Genomic DNA, 22,076 nt, shown 5'->3' with positions numbered 1-22,076 from the left:
GGGAGCCTTGGCCGCAAGACCATTAGCTCCCTGAAGCCTCCCGCCGCAGCCCGCCAAAGTTGAGCGCAGGCGCACAGGCTCTGGGATTTGAGGACTCCGCATTGGCTGTGGCTGCTGTGGAGGAGGGGCCGAGACAGAGGCAGTGAAGAGTGTGCGCATGCGGCCTGGGGGCGAAGTGGTTCCAGGGCAGGTCAGGCCAGCTGGCCAGGTTCGGGGAGCAATCAGTTGCAAGACAGCAAGACAGGGTGCTGGCCGCCAGCAAGCGCGCGCCAATGGCCGGTCCAGGCTCTGGAGCGAGTGCCAAGGTGCCAGCGTGGCCCCCGTTTGCCGCATGTCCTCTTCAGCGCTGTCACCTTCCAGCCTTCACTTGCGAGGTCCCCGGTATCGCGCAGTCTGTGGTGCTTGTACACCCTTTCCCCAGAGGCCTCACTACGGGCACCAGAGCATTCAGCACAGGATCGTCCACGCCGTGAGCCACTCCCTGCTCCGTGCCTTGCCCCTTCTTCATGAAGCTGGGGCAAAGCCTGGAGAAGTCCTTAGTGTCACGCCTACCGGGGCCACATGGCCGTCCCCACGGTATCTCCTCGTTGGCCGTCAGGCTGAGGGCGGCGGTAAGGTGGGTGCCCACCCAGAACCAGTGACACCCACCCTAGACCCACCCCACCGCCATGTCCTTGCAAGAACACAGCTCAGTAGACCTCACTGCACTGTAATGCAGAGCAAAGAACAACCCCCAGAGCACCATCTGCCACTGGTGCCCTACTGATCTCCGTACAGAGCGCCAGGGAGATGGGGTAGTAGGATTTAGCAGCTTGCTCCGGTCCTGAAATCTAACCTTCCACTAAAAGGAGGACGACTCCAACCGCGCAGGGCACGTAGGGGCCCTTCACCGAGAATTGCAGACTTGTCTGTGTCTGTCTCTGAGAAAGCCCCGTGCCTGCTTTCACTAGTACACACGAAAGCAGACGAGTTCCCTTCCCATTTCCCAGGCACCAACAAGAATTCTGAAGAAGCATGCACCCAGACACAGAAGGTCCACTGAGAGAGACAGTGAAAAAGAGACACACAGAGAGACAGAGCTATAGAGGGAGAGAGAGAGACACGTGCTAGCAGAGCAGATGAAGGAAGGACGAGTGGAGGGGAAGACCAGCCTGGAGAGGGAGAGTCCGGGGAGATTGGCGGGAGAGACAGGGAGGAGGAGCAAGACAAGAAGAGACAGAGGGGCACCTATTACAAGGAAGACAGGCGGAGACAGGGGGAGGCATTAGTGATGGAGAGGAGGGAGACGAAGACAAAGAGAGCTGGAAGGAAAGTGGGAGGGAGGGACAGGAAGAAGACAAGGGAGGGGGAGGCAAGGAGAGGGTAGGAGGAAGGAGAGCAGGGGCAGCCGAGGCGGAGACAGGTGGGCTGACTCTGAAGACAGGGCAACTGCAGTGTGCACTCTCTTTCACCTGGTGAAATTCACCTGTGCAATTTGCACAGAGACGAATGCTCTACAGTGGTCAGCCCTCAGCACAAAAGGCACCGCTCCCACCTGGACCTTAAGGGCAGTCTGAAACGATCGCTGAACTAGAAGGAAGCTGCAGTGAGGTCATTCGGGGTGAGGAAGAGGGCACCGCAGGGAAGAAAACAAGGACCCGTTCCCCACAGGGCTGCTGGAAGTCCTGTACTTACCAGCAGGAGACAGCAAACGGGACTGCCGGAAAGACACAGCAGAGATTTAGGCACAGCACATGCGGGAAGAAATCACGTCCCAAAGCTCGGCAAATTCAAGCAAAAGCAGAGGCTGCACATCCATGAATGTCAATGCTTTCCGAGTGGAACCAACGAAGTTCTCACAGATGCCCAGGAAATGTGCTCAACTCTGAGGCCCCCTCGCCTCTGGCAAGCTTCTCATCCAAAGCGACTCATTACAGAGAAAGTGTGGACCGTGAGCAAAAGAGCCAAGGTCTCCTTCGGATCCCCGGACGCAGACAGGTGATCCGCCCAGTAATTTCAAGCCAACGTATGGTGATAAAGGTTACCTTCCACCACAGTGATGGAGGAAACTCGCACCCGAGGGGAGGACAATGAGTGAGAACCGCATCCCAGGCTGTAAGCTAAGGACAGACCATCAAGCTGTATTGGAAGGTCACGAGACCGTGACTCAAATGTCTGTACAGACACAGAGCGTCTGCAGAAGCACGAGGGCTGGATAGTTGTAAGCAGGTAGCAGGATTTCTAAGTCTGGGCTGCCTGTATGATACGAAAGGCTAACACGTGCAAGCAGAGCTATGCCCATGTGATGCGGATCAGCCTCCTGAGGCGGGTACTTTGTACCCTGTGGAGGACCTGGGAGACGCATGCAGGCGGGCTCCTTGTGCACCTCTGCCACCAGGCACACGTGTGGGAAACGTAGGGCCAAAGGGTTTGCCGCCGGGCTTAGTGTGGCTCACCCTTCTGCGGGTGCATTGAGCATCAGTGCAGAAAGCACTGGGCTCACTGAAAGAAGCCAGCCCCTGACAGAAGCACAGTGGTGGTGAGCCCTGCCTGATGGATTCCTGAGGAGACTAAAGGAGTTAAAGGCATGCAGTCCACCAGAGAGTAGAGTGGTGCTAATCAGGGGAGGGTGCGATGAGGAGGTGTCGGGGCTCGGGTGTGAAGATGCAGTCATGCCATGTGCATGAGTTCTGGAGATCTAACTTGCACAGGGCAGCCGTAAGCAATGCTTCACCGCCTCGTCAGATTTCTCAGAGGCAAGTGCTCTCACCACACACAAAGAGGGGTCGCTGAGAAATGTCCCGGTGAAGGTGGCTGGACGGAGCGCTTGCACGTGAAGGATACGGGCACATCCATCACTGCCCGTTGTGTCCCTCAGGCACGCACTAGTCCTGGTGGACTAAGCTGAGCTCAGAACCCAGCAGTCAAAGGTGTCAGCCTCGTTCCTGCAAACATGGATCAGACTCCCAGGTAGGACGTAATGGACAAATTAGGGACCAGAACACACAGGAGGCACACGGAAACGAGACACACACTGGCAGGGGGAAGTCTCTCCCAGCCAGGAACATGCCACGTGGCAAAAGAGTAAGTGGGAAAACGTTGCCGGTCCGCTTTTCACAATTTACGCCTGCATCTGCAATGTGCAGGCCAGTGACGTTTGAGCCCCTCGGGCGCAAAGGGTTTGAAAACAGAAGGACAGAAAATAGAGGTGTGACGGAATGCTCACAGCAAGCCAGCTGCATTTGGGGACATTAACTGGCTGGCAGTGAGTGCATGGCCAATCCTCTGATGAAGGTCCTACAGGCACGGAAGGATTTCTGGCTCCTGGAACATAGAACAGAACACGCAGAAGCCCCTCCACCTGACAGCAGGACAGCAACTGGATCTGTCAGTGGAAGAAAGGGGTTGAATGCAGAGGGAAGCACACTCAAGCGCAGAAGCATACACCAAAGACAAGACAGGCCACCAGAGCCACAGCTGACCCAACACACAGGTGTGCAGAGACGAAGGCGGTTACACGGGTACAGCTGTGCCCACTTAGGCCAGGCAAGGAGGCATCACCAGAGAGGTGTCGGCACAGGCAAAGCCAGGAAAAGACACAAACACGCCAGGGCTCACTCAGGGAGACAGAGGAGCACAGGCAATGCGAGACATTTCCTGTGAACAGAGAACAACGTGACGATCCCGACAGGCCAATGAGACACGTGTGGTTCAGAGACATGGAAGTCAGAAGGCTCCTGAATTGCTGAGGGTGTCCTCTCTCGAGGGACAGCACTCTGGAGCCCACACACGCTGATGTTGGGGTGGAAGAGGCCGCTGGGCAGCAGATACAGTTGTGCAGGGGCTTTAGCAGCTCCTGGACCCTAGGGCTCCCCGGGGAGAGCTGCGGATACGGGAGGACACCCGGGGATGCCGGGTGTGCAGCATGAGGGCTGTAATCCCTCGGACACAGAGCACCGAGGCCTCTGCCCACGGACCTCAAGTGTCCACACTCGAGGGTTTGGCTCTGGGTGCCGTGAGTGCATTCCACACCCACACCTTGTCCGTACCTTGTCTTTGGGACAGGCCGGGCGGAAACGTCACCCTGGCCCCTAAGGAGGTATTGGCTGGAGATATTAACATGTGGGGGACCCTGTGTTCACCTGTCCCCTAAAGTGTTCCTGCTCGGCAAGACCTATCAAGTAACGGCCTGCTTGTGCAGGAAGATGCCCCAAAGGGCCCAGCCTCATGACCACTGAGGCCGTATTCCCACTGCACAATCACTGGCCATACTTTCTTTGGATGTTCACACCCAAAGACTCGGGTCAGCACTGGGAGCTTTTCCAGGGTACCCTGACATTTACCCATCAAGCAGCTGAGAAGACGTGCCTCTCCAGCCAGTGTGCAGACAGCAGCGAGAGAAAGGCCTCCTTCCCTTCTAGAGAGTGCGACAGCCTCTGCCCTGGAAGAGGTAAGGCTTGGTTGCACAGATCCTCAACTCCACAGCGTGCTGACACCCCGCTGACCGTGTTGTCTGCATATGATAGGGGCAAGAGGCCTCCATGCATTGGGACTGCCCACGCCTTCTCTGGAATAGAGCCACTGCAGAGAAGGCTCTTGTACTGCAGAGCTGTGCAGTGGGGATCCTGGGGAGCTTGGGCAGCTTGGGAGACAGGAATATTAGTGTCGGGAGGTCAGTGTCAGGCACGCTGTGCCGGGGGCCGTGTTACATGGGGATACAGAAGAGCCTGCGATGGACAAGGCTGAACTCTGTCGACTGCACTGCTCGCACGGTGGAGCTTTTGTTTAGCACAGACATCTCTGGCAAGCAGCCATCTGCTGTGTAAGGAGTATCCCAGCACTCACGTCTTCGCAGGTGAGGCTCGTCCCAGTCCTTTCTAAGCTCCAGGCCTGCCGGGGACCTCTGCACAGAATGCTAAGGCCTCACAAGTCCATCGTTCCCTATGTGGCTGAGGCAGCCTTTGTCCTGGCACTCAGGCAAAGGAACACAGGCTGCCTGGGACGAGGCGACCTCCCTGAGCGCCTGCTGGTGTTTGCACTTGGGAGTCTTCTCACAAGTCTCACATGGCGTGTTGGACACACGGCTTAAGCCTGTGGACACAGAGGAAGAGCATCACCCGACTCATCACGGCTGATGATGAGAGGGCAGAGGGCACACGGGAGAGGTTGGCGTGTTCGTGCCCTTGAAGAGCCCCACCTCCCCGCGACCCTCCCCTCTGTTGGCTTGCAATCCGGGCCACCCATTCGTAACCAGAGGTCTTTTCAGAAACAGCAAAGTTCACACAAGGGCATCAGCACTAGGACTCCTTCAGGAGTCTTGTGTGTGTGTGTGTGTGTGTGTGTGTGTGTGTGTGTGTGTGTGTGTGTGAGAATAAGTGAAGCGGTGTTTGGGAGGCTCAGCTTCAGGAAGTGGAACCAGAAAAGTTCGCTGTGATTTTGGAGTTGCGTGAGACTGTAGTGGGCTGTTTTCTCTGCAGTGTGTATGTTGTCCCTGTCAACTCTGCCTGAAGCAGAACTTCATCGGTCTTACCCACCCACTCTGCCTCTGGTCCCTCGGTTCCTTCCCCTGGACGCCAATCTTACAACCTGCTCACAATCCCTCAAATATGTGTGGCTGGTCCTGAGATCCTGACCTTGTCCACAAGACAGTCTGCATTGGTAGACGTCTGAAAACCAGAGGGTAATCAACCCTGGGAATTCCTCCCTGTGTGGCGGTTCAGTCAACATGACTGAGGGTGTCCCCATGCGGGATTCTGGGGGCACCATCATGGACATGCCCAATCCCTGAATATTGGACATCCCTGGCCTGTGCTGGCCTCTCCGTTTCCTTGAATTTCCTCATTTTCACAGGAAACCTATGAACCTGGGCACTGGCCTTTCTCTCAGGTTTGTGCCCTGGCCTCCCTCACTCAAGTCCCCATTGCTTCAATCTTACTGACCTCACATGCAATCCCAATGTGTGACCCATCCCTACGGACAATGTCCTACGTCCCGCCCTTCCTTGGAACTCCAATGTGCAGGCACAGAACACTTACACCTCTGGACAGCCGCATGTATACATGGACACGCCCCAGAGCGAACCTGAGAGGAAGACACACACAAACACTTCATGCTGTTTATCTCCCATTCTATATTTCTTCAAATGTATTGGACCCCCGCCCTGCGCCACGTGTCACCACCACCCTTGTCCTTATTTCATGGCCAGGAGAATCTTGTGGACCATCGGTGAGCATCGGAAGGGTTTCCACTGGGGTCGATGAAGTGCGACGCTCCTTCATACTCTTCTCAAGATCGTGCATATCCCTGGGATATATGGGTACACACAGACAGACAGACAGACAGACACACACACATACACACACACACACACACACACACACACGCACACACACACACACACACACACACACAGGACAGGTGAGAGTCTTATCTTGGCCCTGAGTAAGGTTGCTTGAATGTTTCCAAACGGAAAGTAGGATGGGAGGGTGTGATAAGCTGTGCCAAAGCTGACAAGGGGATCCAGAAGCCAGACAACATGTGGGATGGTGGTAGGAGGCCTGAGGGTGGGGTTCATGGTCCGGGAATGACAGTTGTCACCGTGCTATGTGATGAGCCAGCTTTGGTTGTCCCGCTTTGCTCATTCTTTTTGTCTAGCCCCCTTCCCACCTTCAGGCTCCCCAAAGGGGCAAAGCCTCTTTGACACGTTACTTCTTAAGACTCCCTGTCTCAGGCTGATGCCCTTTTGACCTGGGGTCACCTCCTGTGCCGCTGTGAGTCTCGGTGCCTCCATGCAGAAGAGAATTGTGCCCTGGACCCCATGACACACATTTCCATGCCCACACCCTTGGCTGCTCACCTCTTTCCCTCTCAGTTCTCTCTCCTGGGGCCTCCTTCATCTTGAAATACGGCAGGGGGTTGGGCCAAAGATCCTCTATGATTATCTGGTAGGGGAGACAGGCCAGGCCTCAGGTAGCTATCCCACGCAGTGGGGGAACCCATGAAAATCACCTCCCTTCCTTGTTACAGGGCCCCACCTCAGCAATCCTGCTAGAGCCGGCAAAGCTGTGGTCAGAGAACCAGTTGAAGAAGTTGAGGCTGCTGTTGTCATGCCTGCGTCTGTAGGCCTCCTGTCTGTACCTTGGGTACCACTGGATGGGACTGGAATGAGACGCCCTATACCCTGCAGGAAGACGAGTATGTGAGAAGGCGCCAGAGAACTAATCACATTCAACCCTGCACCCACTGCCGCCCATGCAGTCAGTGGACACTTACCATCAAGGCCTAGGACATACTCCTTCGTAACGACTTCATTCTGGAAGTAGGAGTTCTTGCCAAAAAACAGCAGGATCTTCCGGCATTCCCTGGGAAACTTGTGTTCCTCCACCTGCCGTGGTACAGTGGGGCAGAAATGTGAAATCTTGTTCCAGGAGACCCGCCCTCCCCTGAGGAAGGAACACATCACTTCTCCCCACCACCTCCCCTCCCCACACAGCCAGCCACCCACACCACCTCCCACTCCCAGGCCGACCTTCAAATTGGTCATGTGGCGAAGCATGCTTTCATCGGGCTTACTAATCAGGGCTGACATCTGAGGGTGGTTCACAAACTGCCGCAGGTCAAAGAGCCTTCAGGTGCTGGGCGTGAGAGAGCTCGAACCAGAGAACCAGTGTGGACAGCATCCAGGCGTCCCCCCCCCGGGACTGGCGTCCTCCCCCAGGGTCTCAAGCCCTCCCCACAGGCTGCGTCCAGGCCCACGGGGTCTCAGGATCGCGCAGGGCTCTGCTAGACACGCACAGGAGGCTGTGCATGCCCAGACGCCCGCAACCACGCCTAGCTTTCTGTGCTCGTGAGGACACTGAGGACGCTTACTTCCACACAGCCAGACAGCACACATCCGGTCTCGCGCCGACCAGTGGGCATTCACATCGCCTTCCCCGCAGCAAGATGCTTAGCGGGACCCAGAAACGTGCCCCCACGCGGCTTTGTGTGGGAAGAAGCCCTCGGTCATTTCCCCGACCTGGCCTGGACCTCCACCGCCACTCCCCACTCTCCCAGCGCTGTTTCCGTGCCAGGTGCGACGTAAAGCACACATGCCTCCCCCACCCCGGCACTGCCCTCCTCCCACACTCATTGCAGAGCCAGGACCACCGGATGGGATCACGTTTGCACGTTCCCGGCCACTGGAGCGTGGCTTAGCTCCAGTCCCTGTCCTGGGTTCCTCTAAATGGCACCTCCCTTTCCTTCCTCTTGCGCAAGCCCAGCCCCCTGTGGACCCTCCACCAGCAGCAGGAAGGATACAGCCTTGGCCCAGAAACCACGGATGCCCTGGATAAGGGCACCTCTCTGCTGCAGATGTCGCTGCCGCCTCTGCCACATCCTGAGTTTGAGTCGAGCGTGCTCCCGGCTGGCTTGTTTATTCACCGGCTGTAGCTCTATCTGAAGGGCCTCCAGAGCCTCCAGAGCCTCCAGTGGGGAAGGGCAAGGACGGAGGCCTGACTCTACCTGCTCCTTCTTAGCCTGCTTCACCTGCAGCTCCTGGGCTTCTTCCACCCATCGGCCTTCCTGCTCACTCGGCTTCTGTTCCTCCTCCACCCGCTCCTCCTTGTCCTCCTTGCCCTCCACCTCCTCCTCGCCCTGCTGCTGCTCCTCCAGCGCTTCCTTCTCCTGCTCCTCTTCCTCCTCGGTTTGCAATTCTGCTCTCCCTTTAATGGCTCGCACGCCTTCCCTTCCTCCTCCTGCTCCTCCTCCTGGTCCCCTTCCCCTGCCACTGCCGCCGCCAATGCCTCCACCGCCACCGCCGCGGCCGGCGCCGTGGCCGCCGCCGCGCCCGCTTCTATACCCTGCTGCTCCTGCTCCTCCCCTTTCATTTCCGCCAACTCCTCCTCCTTCCGCTCTTCCTCCTTCTGCTTGGGCTTCTGCTGCTCCTCCTCCTTCTAATCTTTTACTCCTGCTGCCTCTCCCCCTCTTCCTCCTCCTCCTCCTCCTCCTTCTGCTCTTCTGGTCCTGCTGCTCCCCCTCGCCCTTCAGGTCCTCCTCCTCGTGAACTTGGACCTTCTCCTTCCCCGGCTCCTGCTCCTCGTCCTCCTCCCCCTTCTTCCTCTGCTCATGCCCCTCTTCCCCAGGCGCGTCCTCTTCCGCGGCCGCCACCTCAACCTCCTCCTCCGCCAGGCCCCACAGCGCCTCCACCGCCACTATGTCATGCACCAGCGGCACCGATATCTCGCTGGGGCCGCCCACCTGCCTCTCGGGTCGGGCCTGGCCTTCCTGCACAGGCTGTTCGCTTGTGGCCTGCGAGCCTTCGGCCTGCGGCACCTCCGGCCCTGCCGGAGACCCAGTGTCCCCACGGGCCCTCGTCTCTCGACCGCCCCGTTCCCGGTCGAAGGCGGCATGGGGGCTCCGGGCATCCCCAGTGTTTCGGAAACACGAGTCGCGCAACATGCGGCCCCGGCCCGAGACACCAACTGTGGCTCCTACCGACGACGAAGCGGGAGGTGAAAGCACGGCCCCCCTCCCCAGACCCAGTGAGTGGAGCCCTGAGGGCAATGGCTGGCAACTCGCTCCCCCTTCCTCCCAGAGCCCAAAGGTCGAGGGGGCGCATGCGCATGCGCATGCGCATGGTGCTGTACCCAGGATGCCTCGGCGGTGGCTATCGCTATGCCGATGCTGCCTCGGAGGCCTTTGTGGTGAGAGGTGTGCGCCTGCGGCTTTGAGGCTGAGGGAGCTCCAAGCCACGCCCAGGCCGCTTCACTGCCTTCAGGACCAATCATAGGGACGGTGGCGTGCGTGGCTTCGGCGGTCCCGCCCCTAGGTCACCCGGAAACTGGGGCGCGTCTGTTGCATAGGCAGGAAGGCTCTGGGCCCCGTGCAGTGCAACTCCTCCGGGGGGCTTGCAGCCGGCCCTCTGTGCGCTCTGGGTGCCCTGTTTGGCTTCTGGCCATGCGAAAGCGACCTTTGCATTCCACGCTGCGCTGGGCACGCGGCTATCTACACACACGGGTAAAGGGGGACCTCCCCGCTTTGCCCATTTACACCGCCACCTTTGTTCATTGTGCCCCTAGTCCGACAAATCCACTCAGCGGATCACCTTGGCTGTCCGGGAGACGCATGTCAGCTGTGCGCCTGCTGTCTGTGCACCCCGGTTTTCCATCTGCTCAGCCTCCTTTGCATACTCTCTACGTCCATCCTTGCTCCCAGAAGACATGTATGTCATGACAGCAGTCTAGCAGTGCACCGGCTAGGGAAGGTCGGTGACCAGAGGTGTGTGACGTGGAGAGGACGCCACACTAGGGGAGGCTGCGTATCATGCGCGCCGCTCTTGCCGTTTGTCCCCGTTGCCTGGAAAGTGACACACTGGCAAGCACACACCCCCCTCTCATGATGGGCTGCCCATTGCTCCCGTGTGTGGCAGTGCACAGGAAAGACCCGTGACCGTGGGCCCTGGGATTCCTGGAGCTTGTGTCTGTCCCACAGACAGCGGTCCCCTTCCTCCCACAATGCTTGGCCATCTTCTCACAGGGACCCTCCCCAGGCCTTCGTTGGCCGTATGTCTGTTCATCCTGGTCCCATTTCCTTTACCACTCACTTAGGCGGCAGGCTGCCATGAGCGTGGGCGCTGGCTCAAAACACTGTCCCCCTGTGCCACAGGCAGCGTGATTTCAAGGGTCTCCGAGAGGTATCGGGGGGTTGGGGGATGCAGTGTTGGGACCCAAGTGAGGGACACGCCCCAGGGTCTACATGAAGCCACATGACCACTTTGGGGAAGCAATAAGCTGCAGACGGTGTGCAGTGAGGGCGATGATGTGGTCTCCCTCCCTGTCAGGGCAGTGGTGATGTGGACTCCCTGCCGGTCTATGTCAGACAGCATAAGCTACACACACACACACCACACAGAGCCACTGCAGGATTGGAGGCTCGAGATGCATTGCCTGGCCAGGCACCACACTCATGCATTGCCTTTTCCCTTTGGTGGAATGCAGTGTTCCCCTACCTCTTTATGGGACCAGGAGGCTGCCAGGCAGGCGGGGGATTCTAGGATTTCCAAATTCGTGTGCCGGGCCCTCTGGCCAACATGTTGCTTCCGTGACACAGAAGAGGTTCCTCCAGACTCGCTGGGCTATGTCAGGATACGAACGGGGTACAGAAATGCTCCAGGGTGGCTGTGATATATGAGGCAGCACACCACCGCTTCAGGTGACAGCAATGCATAGAAACGCAGGTGGATGGGGGGAGGCTGAACAGGTGGTAGGGGGCTGAGAGGGGGTGGCCAGTGTGACCGACAGAGAGGCAAACTCTTACCCAGAAAGGGAGAGGAACAGGTCCAGTGGTGAGCCCTCAAGCTGCCCTCAGCAGAGGACGTAGCGGGTGGGCAAGACAGGAAAGCAGGCCCAGACCCTGGTGCACCTGACCTATGCAACTCACTCCCTCCAGAGAAATGGGGCCTGTCAAACTCCCACGCATCGCCGGGAGACCCCGTGGCAGGAACGTGGGAACAAATCTGGGTCCCAGGTGCAGGGACTGTCTGGGACAAGCAGGCAATGCCTTTCAGTTTGAACAACACCTACCACAGTATTGGGGTCCCGGGGCCGGGCCCCAACTTCGCAAGGGACTCTAGACCAGCCAGGCCTGTCTCTGCAGGGTCATCCAGGAGGATGTTCACCGAGACACATACCCTGGCTGGGACCACAAGGCCTTGCGATGATCCCCTAGGCCGCTCCAGGAGCAGGGCCAGACTTACTCATGCTCTCTGCTGCCTCCCTCCACTAACGCCCACTTCCTTGCAGGGAACTTTGGTCCTCCTCCACTGCGCCATGGGTGGCCCAACCCCAACTTGCCCCTGGCCAAGGCAACACAGGACGAGCGGACCCAGGCAAAGTCCGGGCTTTCCTCCCGTCATGAAAGGTGATCAGCTAGCTCCGTGTCGATCCCAGGCGCGAAGGGATTGCACTCGCTGCACTTTGGCACGGGAGCCCCCCCTTACTCACCAAGTCAGGAAAGCCCCCAGTCTCTTTCCTTCGCTTGCCAACGGCCTACACACACTCACTCAGGCACAAAGATGCACGGCCACGCGGCACGTGGACACAGACACGTGCACGCTGCCAGCACAAACGCTAGGTCTCAGGCAAAAGTACTCACAGGCGCCAGCCACAATACATTCACAGACACACTCTAGTGGACCTGTGCACTCACTCATGCCCTCTGCCACATCCCACTCACGAGGCTAGCTCCTCCTCACGACTCACACTTGGTTTCCCCCCTCACACAGCACGTGCATTTGTCCTGGGGCCCAACCTGGCTGACAACTAGGGCAGATTCAGGACCTCCATTGGGTCACGGAAGCTTGCATTGAGATGCCAAGGAAAGAGAGCCACAACTGATACCAACCTTCCAGTACCAATGGCACCGGAACATGGCATGTGGAGAAACACCAGCTACGACTAGGTTCCCTGGCTCCTCGGCTCCTGCCCTTTCTTCAGACCCTCTCAACACTGGGCAGTCCCTTGGGTTTCAGTACCTCCCAGCTGGCTGCAACCTACAGGGCAAGGGCCAAGGGACTGACCTTTCTCAGTTCACATGTATACCCAGCTTGTGTGGGCTGCCTGGAGGCAGTCACGGCTTAGGAGGTCTGGATGTGCTCTGACCCCTGGTACTTGTGCGTTCCTTTGTGTGTTCCCCTGCAGCCCTGTGCCATCAGCAGCCTACTCCGTCCATATGGACACGCACAGCTCACGGAAACCCAGATGCACTGATACTGTGCAAGGACAGCACAGAGACAGAGAAAGAGAGATGGAGGTGCGGGAGGGAGGAAGCGTTCCCTCAAGAAAATGATCACAGGGACTCAGAGACAGACAGAGGCCAGAGGGACATGGAAGGAGGCCGAAGAAGGAGAGTAAGTCGCCACTAGAGACAGCCACAGAGGGGGAGTGTGTGTGTGTGTGCCCGTGCCCGTGCGTGTGCGTGTGAGTGCGTATGAATGAGTGAAATTGTCTGGGACTGAGACAGGGGTGTTGCCACGATTCCTGGACTCTCGAACGCCCTCTTCCAGCAGAATGGAGGCCCGGTATTGTCAGCAATCTCAGCGTTTTCCGGAACAGGACTCCCTTGCTTTGGGGCCCTAGCCCATCCTCAGGCTAGGGCCATAGAGCAGAAGGAGTGGGAACTTGAGGCATGAGGCTCCAGACTAGGCCCAGCAGGTGGAGTGTCAAGGCCCAAGGTTTTTAAATGCCTGCTGCCTCCTTCTGGAGCCCACCAGCATTTGGGAAGCACGCCCACGGCCCCGTGGCCCTTCGGACACTGAAGTGGCTGTGGCTGTGGCTGTGGCTGTGGCTGTGGCTGTGGCTGCGGTGGAGGTGGGGGAGAGGCAGAGGCAGAGGCAGTGAACTTTTTGACCATGGGTCCTTGGGGTGAAGGCGCTCCAGGCCAGACCCAGACAGTTGGCTGCTGTTCAGGAACAATCAGCTGGAGGGCAGTGGGCGTGGCTCCAGCATTTGAGCCCCTGCCTCCCCTCCCAGGTCTGGAGCAGGTTCTCTGCCTCCCCCTCCAGGGTGACCTCCCTGTTTGGTACATGCCCTTTTCCGCTTTGTCACCGACCACAACTTTCCTGTGGGATGTCTCATATCGGAGAACTGGTGCTACAGATCTCACCTCTTTGGGGAGGAGCCCGGATGGCAGACAGCATGGAAGCTTCTTAAGTGTCTCGCGTGCATGAGATACAGCCAGACCAACACTAAACCATCCTACCCACCCAGGAAACTGACTGGAGGATTAGCACAGCAATCTGCATATCCTGAACCACCGAATTCAGCAGGTACGTGGCATGCAGAAGTGAACTTGCAGAGCGAGGAGGCATGGGAAGGGAGGTGCTTTTGTGCGCGGAGAGGCGAAGGAGACTGGGCAGGTGGAAATTTTACTAACTTTCTTTAATACTCTTCTACATGATTCTTTCCTTTTGTGTCTATATTCACAGATTCTATTTTACTCCCATCTTCTCCTTTTAGTCTACTTCAGTGTATTGGTTTTTCAAATTCTCACAACATTTCCCTTTTTAATATTTTTTATTAGTATTTTCTAAATTTTTCTCCACTCCCACGTTTTTTTCTCTCCTGTGTCAAAACCACTTTCAACACCCAGGTGAAACATGCCTAGAATCTAGCATCATTCATTCCATTATTCACATGTGTGTTTTTAAGTTTTTACTTTTAACATTTTATAATTTGAATATTTCATTGAATTTTCTACCTCATGAGTTCCTTTTCTCCATTCAAAATGACAAAGGGAAGGAATTCACCCAGAAAGAAAGAGCCTGAAGAAACGAGAGCCAGGGATTCAACCAACACAGACACAAGCAAGATGTCTGAAGCAGCATTTAGAAGCACGATTATGAGAATACTAGCTGCAGTCCAATGTAGATTAGAGTCCCTTTGTGCAGAGAAAAAATGCAGTAAAAACTGGCCAGAATGAAATTAAAAATGATATAACTGAGCTGCAATGACGGATGGATGCAGCGGTGTCAAGGATGGATGAGACAGAACAGAGAATCAGCGATTCAGAGGACCAACTTATGGAGACTATGGAAGCAGCAAAATCGAGGGAGATTAAGGAAAAGAGCACGATTGAAGAATTGGAGAAATCAGTGACTCATGCAGAACGAAAAACAACATCAGAATCATAGGGGTCCCGAAGAGGAAGAGAGAGAAAAAGGGGTAGAAAGGTTATGTGAGCAAATCATAGTGGGAAATTTTGCTAACCTGGGGAAAGACACACCATCAAAATCCAGGAAGCACCGAGGACCCCATCAGATTCAACAAAAACTGACCCTCAGCAAGGCATATCATATTCAAACTCACAAAGTACTCAGGCAAAGAGAATCATCAAGGCAGCAAGGGAAACAAGTCCCTAAACTACAAGAGAAGACAGATCAGGTTTGCAGCAGACCTATCCAGAGAAACTTGGCAGGCCTGAAAGGAGTGGTAGGATACGTTCAAAGTGCTGAATTAGAAACATCCACAGTGAAGAATTCTTTATGCAGCAAGGCCATCATTCAAAATAGAAACAGAGGAAAAAGGTTCCCAGATACACAAAATTTAAAGGAGTTTGTGACCGCTAAATCACACCTGCATGCAATTTTAAGGGGGGACACTCAGAGGGAAATTGATATCTATCTATCTATCTATCTATCTATCTATCTATCTATCTATCTAACTATCTATCTATCTTTATAATTATATTTATATATACAAATAGATATAGAATTATATATATAGATGTATATAGACATATACATATCGATATAGATATAGATATATAGATACAGTTAATACAATACATATACATATACATACATACACATACACATACACATATACATACACATACACATATACATATAGATGGAGATGGAGACGTAGATACAGATATAAAGATATATAGATATGTTTTCCTCCAACTCTTCAAACAAGATAATGGCCATAAAATCGTGTCTTTCAGTACTACTTTAAACGTCAGTGGACTGAATGCTCCAATCAAAAAACATAGGGGAACAGAATGGATGAGAAAACAAGTTCCATCGATATGCTGTTTACCAGAGACCCACTTTAGATGTGAAAACAACTTCAGAGTGAAAAGAAGGGGATGGAGAATCATCTGTCATGCTACCCGTCAACAAAACAAAGCCAAAGTAGCCATACTTCTATCAGACAATCTAGACTTTAATTTAAGACTGTCTCAAGTGGTACACAAGGGCATGATGTCATAATTCAGGGGTCTATCCACCAAGAAGACCTAGCAAATGGATACATTTATGTGGCGTATTTGAGAGCAACCAAATATACAAACCAATTAAACGCAAACATAAGGAACCTCATTCTTAGTAATGCCATCATAGGAGGAGACTTCTATGCACTCACTCACTGCAATAGACAGATCATGTAAACGAAAAATCAACAAGGAAACGGGGGCTTTGAATGACACACTGGACAAGATGGGCTTCACAGATATGTTCAGAACATTTCATAATAAAGCAGCAGAATATACATTCTTCTCCGGTGCTCACGGAATATTCTCCTCTATAGATCATATGCTGGGGAAAACAGTCATCCCTAAGGAAGTTCAAAGAGATCGAGGTCACACCGTGCATATTTTCAGACCACAACACTAAGAGACTCGAAATCAACTACAAGAAACAATTTGGAAAGGTAACAAATACTGGGAGACTGAAGAACATCCTACTAAAGATTGAACGGGCTAAGCAAGGGTTGAAAGAGAATATAAAAAGTATACGGAAGTCAATGAAAATGTATATGGAAGTCAGTGATAACACCACAACCCAAAACCTCTGGGACGCACCAGGGTCGGTTATAAGAGGACCTATCTAGCAAGTCAGGTCTTGCTAAAGAAGAAAGAAAGATCTCAGAGACACAACCTCACCTTACGCCTTAAGAGGCTGTAAAAAGAACACCATACGAAACCCAAAACATTCAGGAGACAGAAAATAACAATGATTAACGGAAATTAATGCTATTGAAACCAAAAATCAAACAAAACAAAAACAAAAACAACCTCAAACAAACAAACAAAGAAACAAACCAAAATAGGAGAACAGATCAATGAGCCCAGAAGCTGCTTCTTTGAAGGAATTACCAAAATTGATAAGCCAGTCATCAGTTTGATGAAAAGGAAAAAGGAAAGGGCCCAAATAAAGAAACGCAAGAATGAAAGAGGAGACATCACAACCAACACAGCAGAAAGGCAAACAATAAGAAGAGAATATTAGGAGCCATTATTTGCCAATACAATGGGCAATCTGGAAGAAATGGACAAATTCCTAGAAATGTATACACTACCAAAGCTGAAAGAGGAAGAAAAGGAAAATTTGAACAGACCCATCGCCAGTAAAGAAATCAAATTAGTAATCAAAAACCTGCCGGAGGAAGAAGACTGCAGGGCCAGATGGCTTTCCAGGGGAGTGCCAGCAAACATTTAAGGAAGAGTTAACACTTATTCTCTTGAAGCTGTTCTCACAATAGAAATGGAAGGAAAACTTCCAAACTCTTTCTATGAAGCCAGCGTTACCTTGATTCCAAAACCGGAAAGAGACCCCACTGAAAAGGAGAACTATAGGCCAATTTCCCTGATGCACATGGATGCAAAACTCCTCAACAAGGTATTAGACACTCGGATCCAACAATACATGAAAATGTTATTCACCACGACCCAGTGGGATTTGTACCTGGGACGCAGGGCTGGTTCAACATCTGCAAAACAATTAACGTGATTCCTCACATCAATAAAAGAAAGGACGAGAACCACAGGATCCTCTCAATCGATGCAGACAGAGTGATGGACAAAATACAGCATCCTTTCCTGGTAAAACCCCTCAAGAAAGTAGGGATAGAAGGAGCACACATCGAGATCATAAAGCCATGTATGAACGACCCAACGTGAATATCATCTCAAGGAGCAAAAGCTCTCAGCTCAAGTCACGAACGAGACAGGAATGTCCACCGCCTCCACTGTTATTCAACACAGTATTGGAAGTCTTAGCCTCGGGCCTCTTCATCCTTCTGCTCCCCCTCTGCAGCTACTGCTCTTCCAGCCCTGGCTCTACCTTTCCTCCTCCTCCTCTTCTTCCCTCTGCTCACGTCCTCCTCAATTTCCTCCCCAGCTACTACTGCTCTTCGACTCGTGCTCCTCCTCTTGCTCGTCCTGGACTTCCTCCTCCTCCTCTTCTTCCCTCGCCTGCACCCGATCATTCACTCGTCTTCCTCCTCCTGTAACTCCTCCCAGTCCTCTTCCTCCATCTGATCCTCCTCGTCCTTCACCTCTTCCTCCTCCTCCTCCAACTCTTCCTCCTAGGACTCTTCCTCCTTCTCCAGGTCCTCTCCTGCTACTGCCCTTCCTGCCCTACCTCTGACCTTTCACCTCTTCTTCCCTCTGCTCTCGTCCTAGTCGACTCCGTCCTCCAGCTGCTCCTGCTCCTCTGGCCCGTAATCCTCCTCTTCCTGGTGCTGGACATCATCCTCTTCCATTTGTCCTTCTCCTGCACCCAGTCATTCACTGCTCCTTCTCCTCCTCCTCTTCTTCTAACCCCACCCAATCCTCTTCCTCCAACTCCTCCTGCTCCTCCTCTCCCTCCACCTCTTCCTCCTCGGGCTCTTCCTCCTTCTGCTCCTACACTTCTACTCATGCTCTGGAACCCTGGCTCTATCTTTTCTCCCCACCCTCTTCCCTCTGCTCTCGTCCTCCTCAACATCCTCCCCCAGCTGCTCCTGCTCCTTTGGCTCGTGCTCCTCCTCATCCTGGACATCCTCCTCCTCCACTTGTTCCCTCTCCTGCACCCAATCATTCACCCTTCTCTTCCAGCTCTAACTCCTCCCAATCCTCTTCCTCCAACTCCTCCTCATCCTCCTACTCCTCCTCGTCCTCTTCCTCCTCCAATGCTTCCTCTGGACATCCTTCTATTCTCCAGGCACATCTTTGTCCCTTAAGACTACCACAATCTCCTCTAAGGACGGGAGCAATAGATCTCGCACTGCCCCCAAGTCATCCGCAATGAGCACCGGACCCTGCGGATGGGCTCTCACAGGCCTTTGTGTCCCTGCAAAAGGAGCCTGGCAACCTCCCAGGCCTCCCGGGGAGACTCGGTAGTGGGAACCTGGGAGCAGCGACGGGATCCCCGGTGCAGCGACACCCAAGGGATGGTCATATCGTGCTCTGTCTTTTCAACAACACCTACAGCAGTATCGGACCTAGAGGCCGGGACCCAACGGGCCTCCCACGCGACCCCTGACCAGCCAGCCTTGTGTCGGCAGCGCCATCCAGGAGGAAGCTCACCGACACGTATGCCAGGCCTGGGACCCCAAGGCGCTTCGATCACCCCCTAGGCGGATAAGGTCAGGCCTAGGTTACTGCATGGGACCTGATGCATCCGTACAGTCGTCCCCAGTTCCTTGTAGGACAGGTCGGACATCCTCCACTGGGCCATGGGGTCTCCATGCTGTCAGCTGGCAGCAGCCAACACATGACCAGCGGTACTGGGACACCGTCAAGCCTTTCCTCTCATGCTGGACGGTGGCCGTGTGTTTACCGAAAGCCCTGTATGGGGGCCACGGGCTGCGGGGAAGGCAGGTAGGTGGGTGGCCAGGCACAGACGAGACCACCCGCTGTGATCCCGCAGGGTCACTGGGACTTCACTTCCATCTGGCCCACACGCAAATTCTAGGGATGGGGCTTTGGGGGCAGTGCGGAAGCCTTGCAGCTTCAGCGTCAAGGAGCTGGGCACACACACCTGTGGGCACAGCCGGCAGCAGACTGGGACCAGTGTTCCTCCCTAGGCCCCTTTGACCGTCCACCACCTGAGAAGAATACTGGAGGGGCTGTACGGCTTTAGCCTCCCCAAAGCGCACACACAGTGGGCCATGTGCTGCCCACTGTGGTTTGGGGCAGGGCGGGGGGAGCCCGGTCAGAATCCTGACCACAATGTCCACAGCATCCTCTGTCGACATGCAACCGCTGAGACACTGAGAAAGGAACCCAGTTCCCCATTTACATGAGGCCAGGAGTCGACAAAGCCTGAGGCTAATCAGGGTCACCCGCACAGGGACTGAGAGGCGCATTCTGGCACCACTTACATGCAAGGGGAACACAGTTCTGGGACACACCTTGACATGTCCCCAGCCCAGCTGCAGCGACAGTGGTGATCTTGTGCTGCGGGGAGAGGTGTTGCTGGCAAGGAACTGTCCCCTCAGAGAGCAGCTGGCAGGCTGCTCACCTGCCCATCCACACATGGATCACGCACACCACCCTGCTATGGCACCCCTGGGGGACTCAAGTCACCTGAGGTCTAGGGTCCCAGCTCCTCCCTTTCCCTGGGCCTGGTGCACAGGAAGCAGAGAGGAGAGCCCCAAGGAAGAGCTGACTGGCGACAAAACATGGCTCGTCTGCCAAGAGCAGAGATTTTTGCTAGACGGCTCCCTCCAGGGAAATACCTACGCCCTCTGCACACCACGTAGCCTGACAGGTTGGGTTCCCTAGCTACCCTGTGCACAAAGCCTGGGCACACCATGTAGCCCCTACGTATTTGCTACTGTCGGCCCACCAGAGCCACTCACACACACACACACACACACACACACACACACACACACACTCACTCCCACCTAGACACACACTAACACACACACAAGCACACTTACTCACAAGTGGTCCACTGGCCACTGGACACAGGCTGTCCTCCCCTCGGCCCCCCTCTTGACCTTGCACCAATCTCCCTTTTGCATCCTGACTTGAGCCCCCTGGCACAGCAACGATTGCACCCATCCCAGCGATTACCATCAGGACTCAGGAGGGAAGGGACTGCACTCTTGTATTCTGGCACCTGACCGTCCCACATAAGCACCTCATTCACACAGACCGCTGTGTCTCTCCTTGTCTCTCCAGTGGCCTAACCACCCACTCCTGCACACACAGAGACACACGGCTACGCAATCGCACGAACATATGCACGCTCACACTGCCGGCACCACCACGGATCTCAGGCCCAGTTTGCCACAGACGCCCACACACACTCGCACGAACTCACGCTGGATCTCTGCCCTCGTGCGTACTCTCTCCATGAATTCCCACTCATAAGCCTCGCTGCTGCCCACAACCCACACCTGCCCCTCCCCCTCACACATCTCCCATCCTGAGCCACTGTCTGAGGACAGGGCTCGGGGTCAAAGGAGCCCCGGGTGTGGGAGGCAGCAGCAAGGTATACTGCCATCGACTATGAGAAGGCTGCCTGCTCCTGAGTTGTCCGGGGACATGTGGTCTTAGCTCTGATCCTGACTGGAGGCTTTGCTGACTGGATTCTATCTCACCAAGGACACAACACCCCTCTGGGAGCAAGGGTCCTGGATGAAAACCCCCCGAGTCCTGGCCACACTGTACCACGACCCAATGGACCAATTTGGTCCCACTGTGCAATCCCCTTCCCTGCCTTTCGGCTCTGGCCTATACAATAAATCTCCAAATAACAGGTCTGTCTCTTCCTCCTCCTCCTTCCAGGCTCTTCCTGCCCAAGAAGGCAGGCCTCTGTGCACATGGCAACACCGGCCCCACCCCAGTACTGCACCTCTCCTGCACACACAGAATCACCCGGGCAGCGGCTAGGACAGTCACACTCAGGTCCCGTTCTCGTCGAGCCTCCTTGCGTCCCCCATAAACACACACAAACACATACACAAAAACAGAAGGGTTTTTAGCTTCCTGTATGTGTCCACATAAACATCGTGGAACCTCTTCAAGGCTGCCACACGTTATCTCTTCCTCAATTCTCTCCGGCGCACGTAGAAGACAGGAGACTCATCCACCCATCTCTTCCAGCACTGGTGGCGTCCTCCATTGTTTCTGCATGGGCAAAGATAGAAGCTCTGCGCCATTCACGCCCACACAGATGCAGAGCCCCTGACGCATGTGGGCACACGCAGACACATTTGCGTACACGCGCACACACGCACCCCCACGCAACAGACACCAAGAATGATACGGGATATTTGCAGATACATCCCAGATGGTGTCACTCTTGTGCCTCGCCCTTTTGCGATCCCCCTTGCTTTCTCACCCAGGGATTCATTTCCAGCCCCCAATGGCCTTGGACCAGTTCTAAGAATGGCTGTCGGGTTGCGGGAGGACATGGCGTGGTGGGGCACATGGAAGGAAGTGCGAGATTCTCACCACAGTGGCGCCTGGGGACACGGCAGCTCCTGACCCAAAGACTGGCAGGCAAATCCAGACTGAAGGAGCAGGGGGAAGCCCGGGACAGGGCGGACATCCACGGGGAGCATTTGTGGTGAAGCACTGCTCCTCCCCAGTTGCTCTCCAAAGCCCCAGCCCACAGCACAACTGCATTTGGTTTGCAGGCTTCGACCCTCTGTGTGTTTGCAGCTGAGTCTCTGCAGGTCCCCTGTCATCCTCCCACCCTCTCCCCATGCTACCTGTGTCCCTGTGTCGGCGGACCTTCCATTTCCAAGCCAATGTGTGGCCCACGTTCCCTTGCCCATACAACACGCAGGTCAACACACCGCATACTGGGGTCCTCACCGACACGTGAGCACGTCAGA

General features: G+C 54.9%; 1 protein-coding gene across 1 annotated transcript; it reads right to left on the bottom strand.

Moving 5' to 3' along the window:
• Positions 1 to 6,253: 6,253 nt before the first annotated feature.
• LOC128774559 (testis-specific Y-encoded protein 3-like) lies at positions 6,254 to 9,417 on the bottom strand. The gene is made up of 7 exons (XM_053893625.1): positions 9,235 to 9,417; positions 8,278 to 8,733; positions 7,508 to 7,585; positions 7,252 to 7,363; positions 7,014 to 7,159; positions 6,836 to 6,920; positions 6,254 to 6,282 (listed from the first exon to the last, which is right to left on the bottom strand). The coding sequence occupies exons 1-7, from the start codon at positions 9,415 to 9,417 to the stop codon at positions 6,254 to 6,256; spliced, it is 1,089 nt and encodes a 362-aa protein (XP_053749600.1).
• Between the last annotated feature and the right edge of the window lie 12,659 nt (positions 9,418 to 22,076).

This window comes from Panthera pardus, unplaced genomic scaffold (assembly GCF_024362965.1).
Source record: "Panthera pardus isolate Hobbes unplaced genomic scaffold, ASM2436296v1 HiC_scaffold_333, whole genome shotgun sequence".
Taxonomy (NCBI): domain Eukaryota; kingdom Metazoa; phylum Chordata; class Mammalia; order Carnivora; family Felidae; genus Panthera; species Panthera pardus.
This window is presented reverse-complemented; position numbering and strand designations above follow the sequence as displayed.

Coding starts and splice junctions, on each gene's coding strand:
- LOC128774559 (XM_053893625.1), bottom strand. CDS start 9,417: ATGTTGCGCGACTCGTGTTTCCGAAACACTGGGGATGCCCGGAGCCCC. Junction 7,586..8,277: donor GTGGTTTCTGGGCCAAGGCT/GTATCCTTCCTG, acceptor GACCTGCGGCAG/TTTGTGAACCACCCTCAGAT. Junction 6,283..6,835: donor GAGAACTGAGAGGGAAAGAG/GTGAGCAGCCAA, acceptor CATATATCCCAG/GGATATGCACGATCTTGAGA.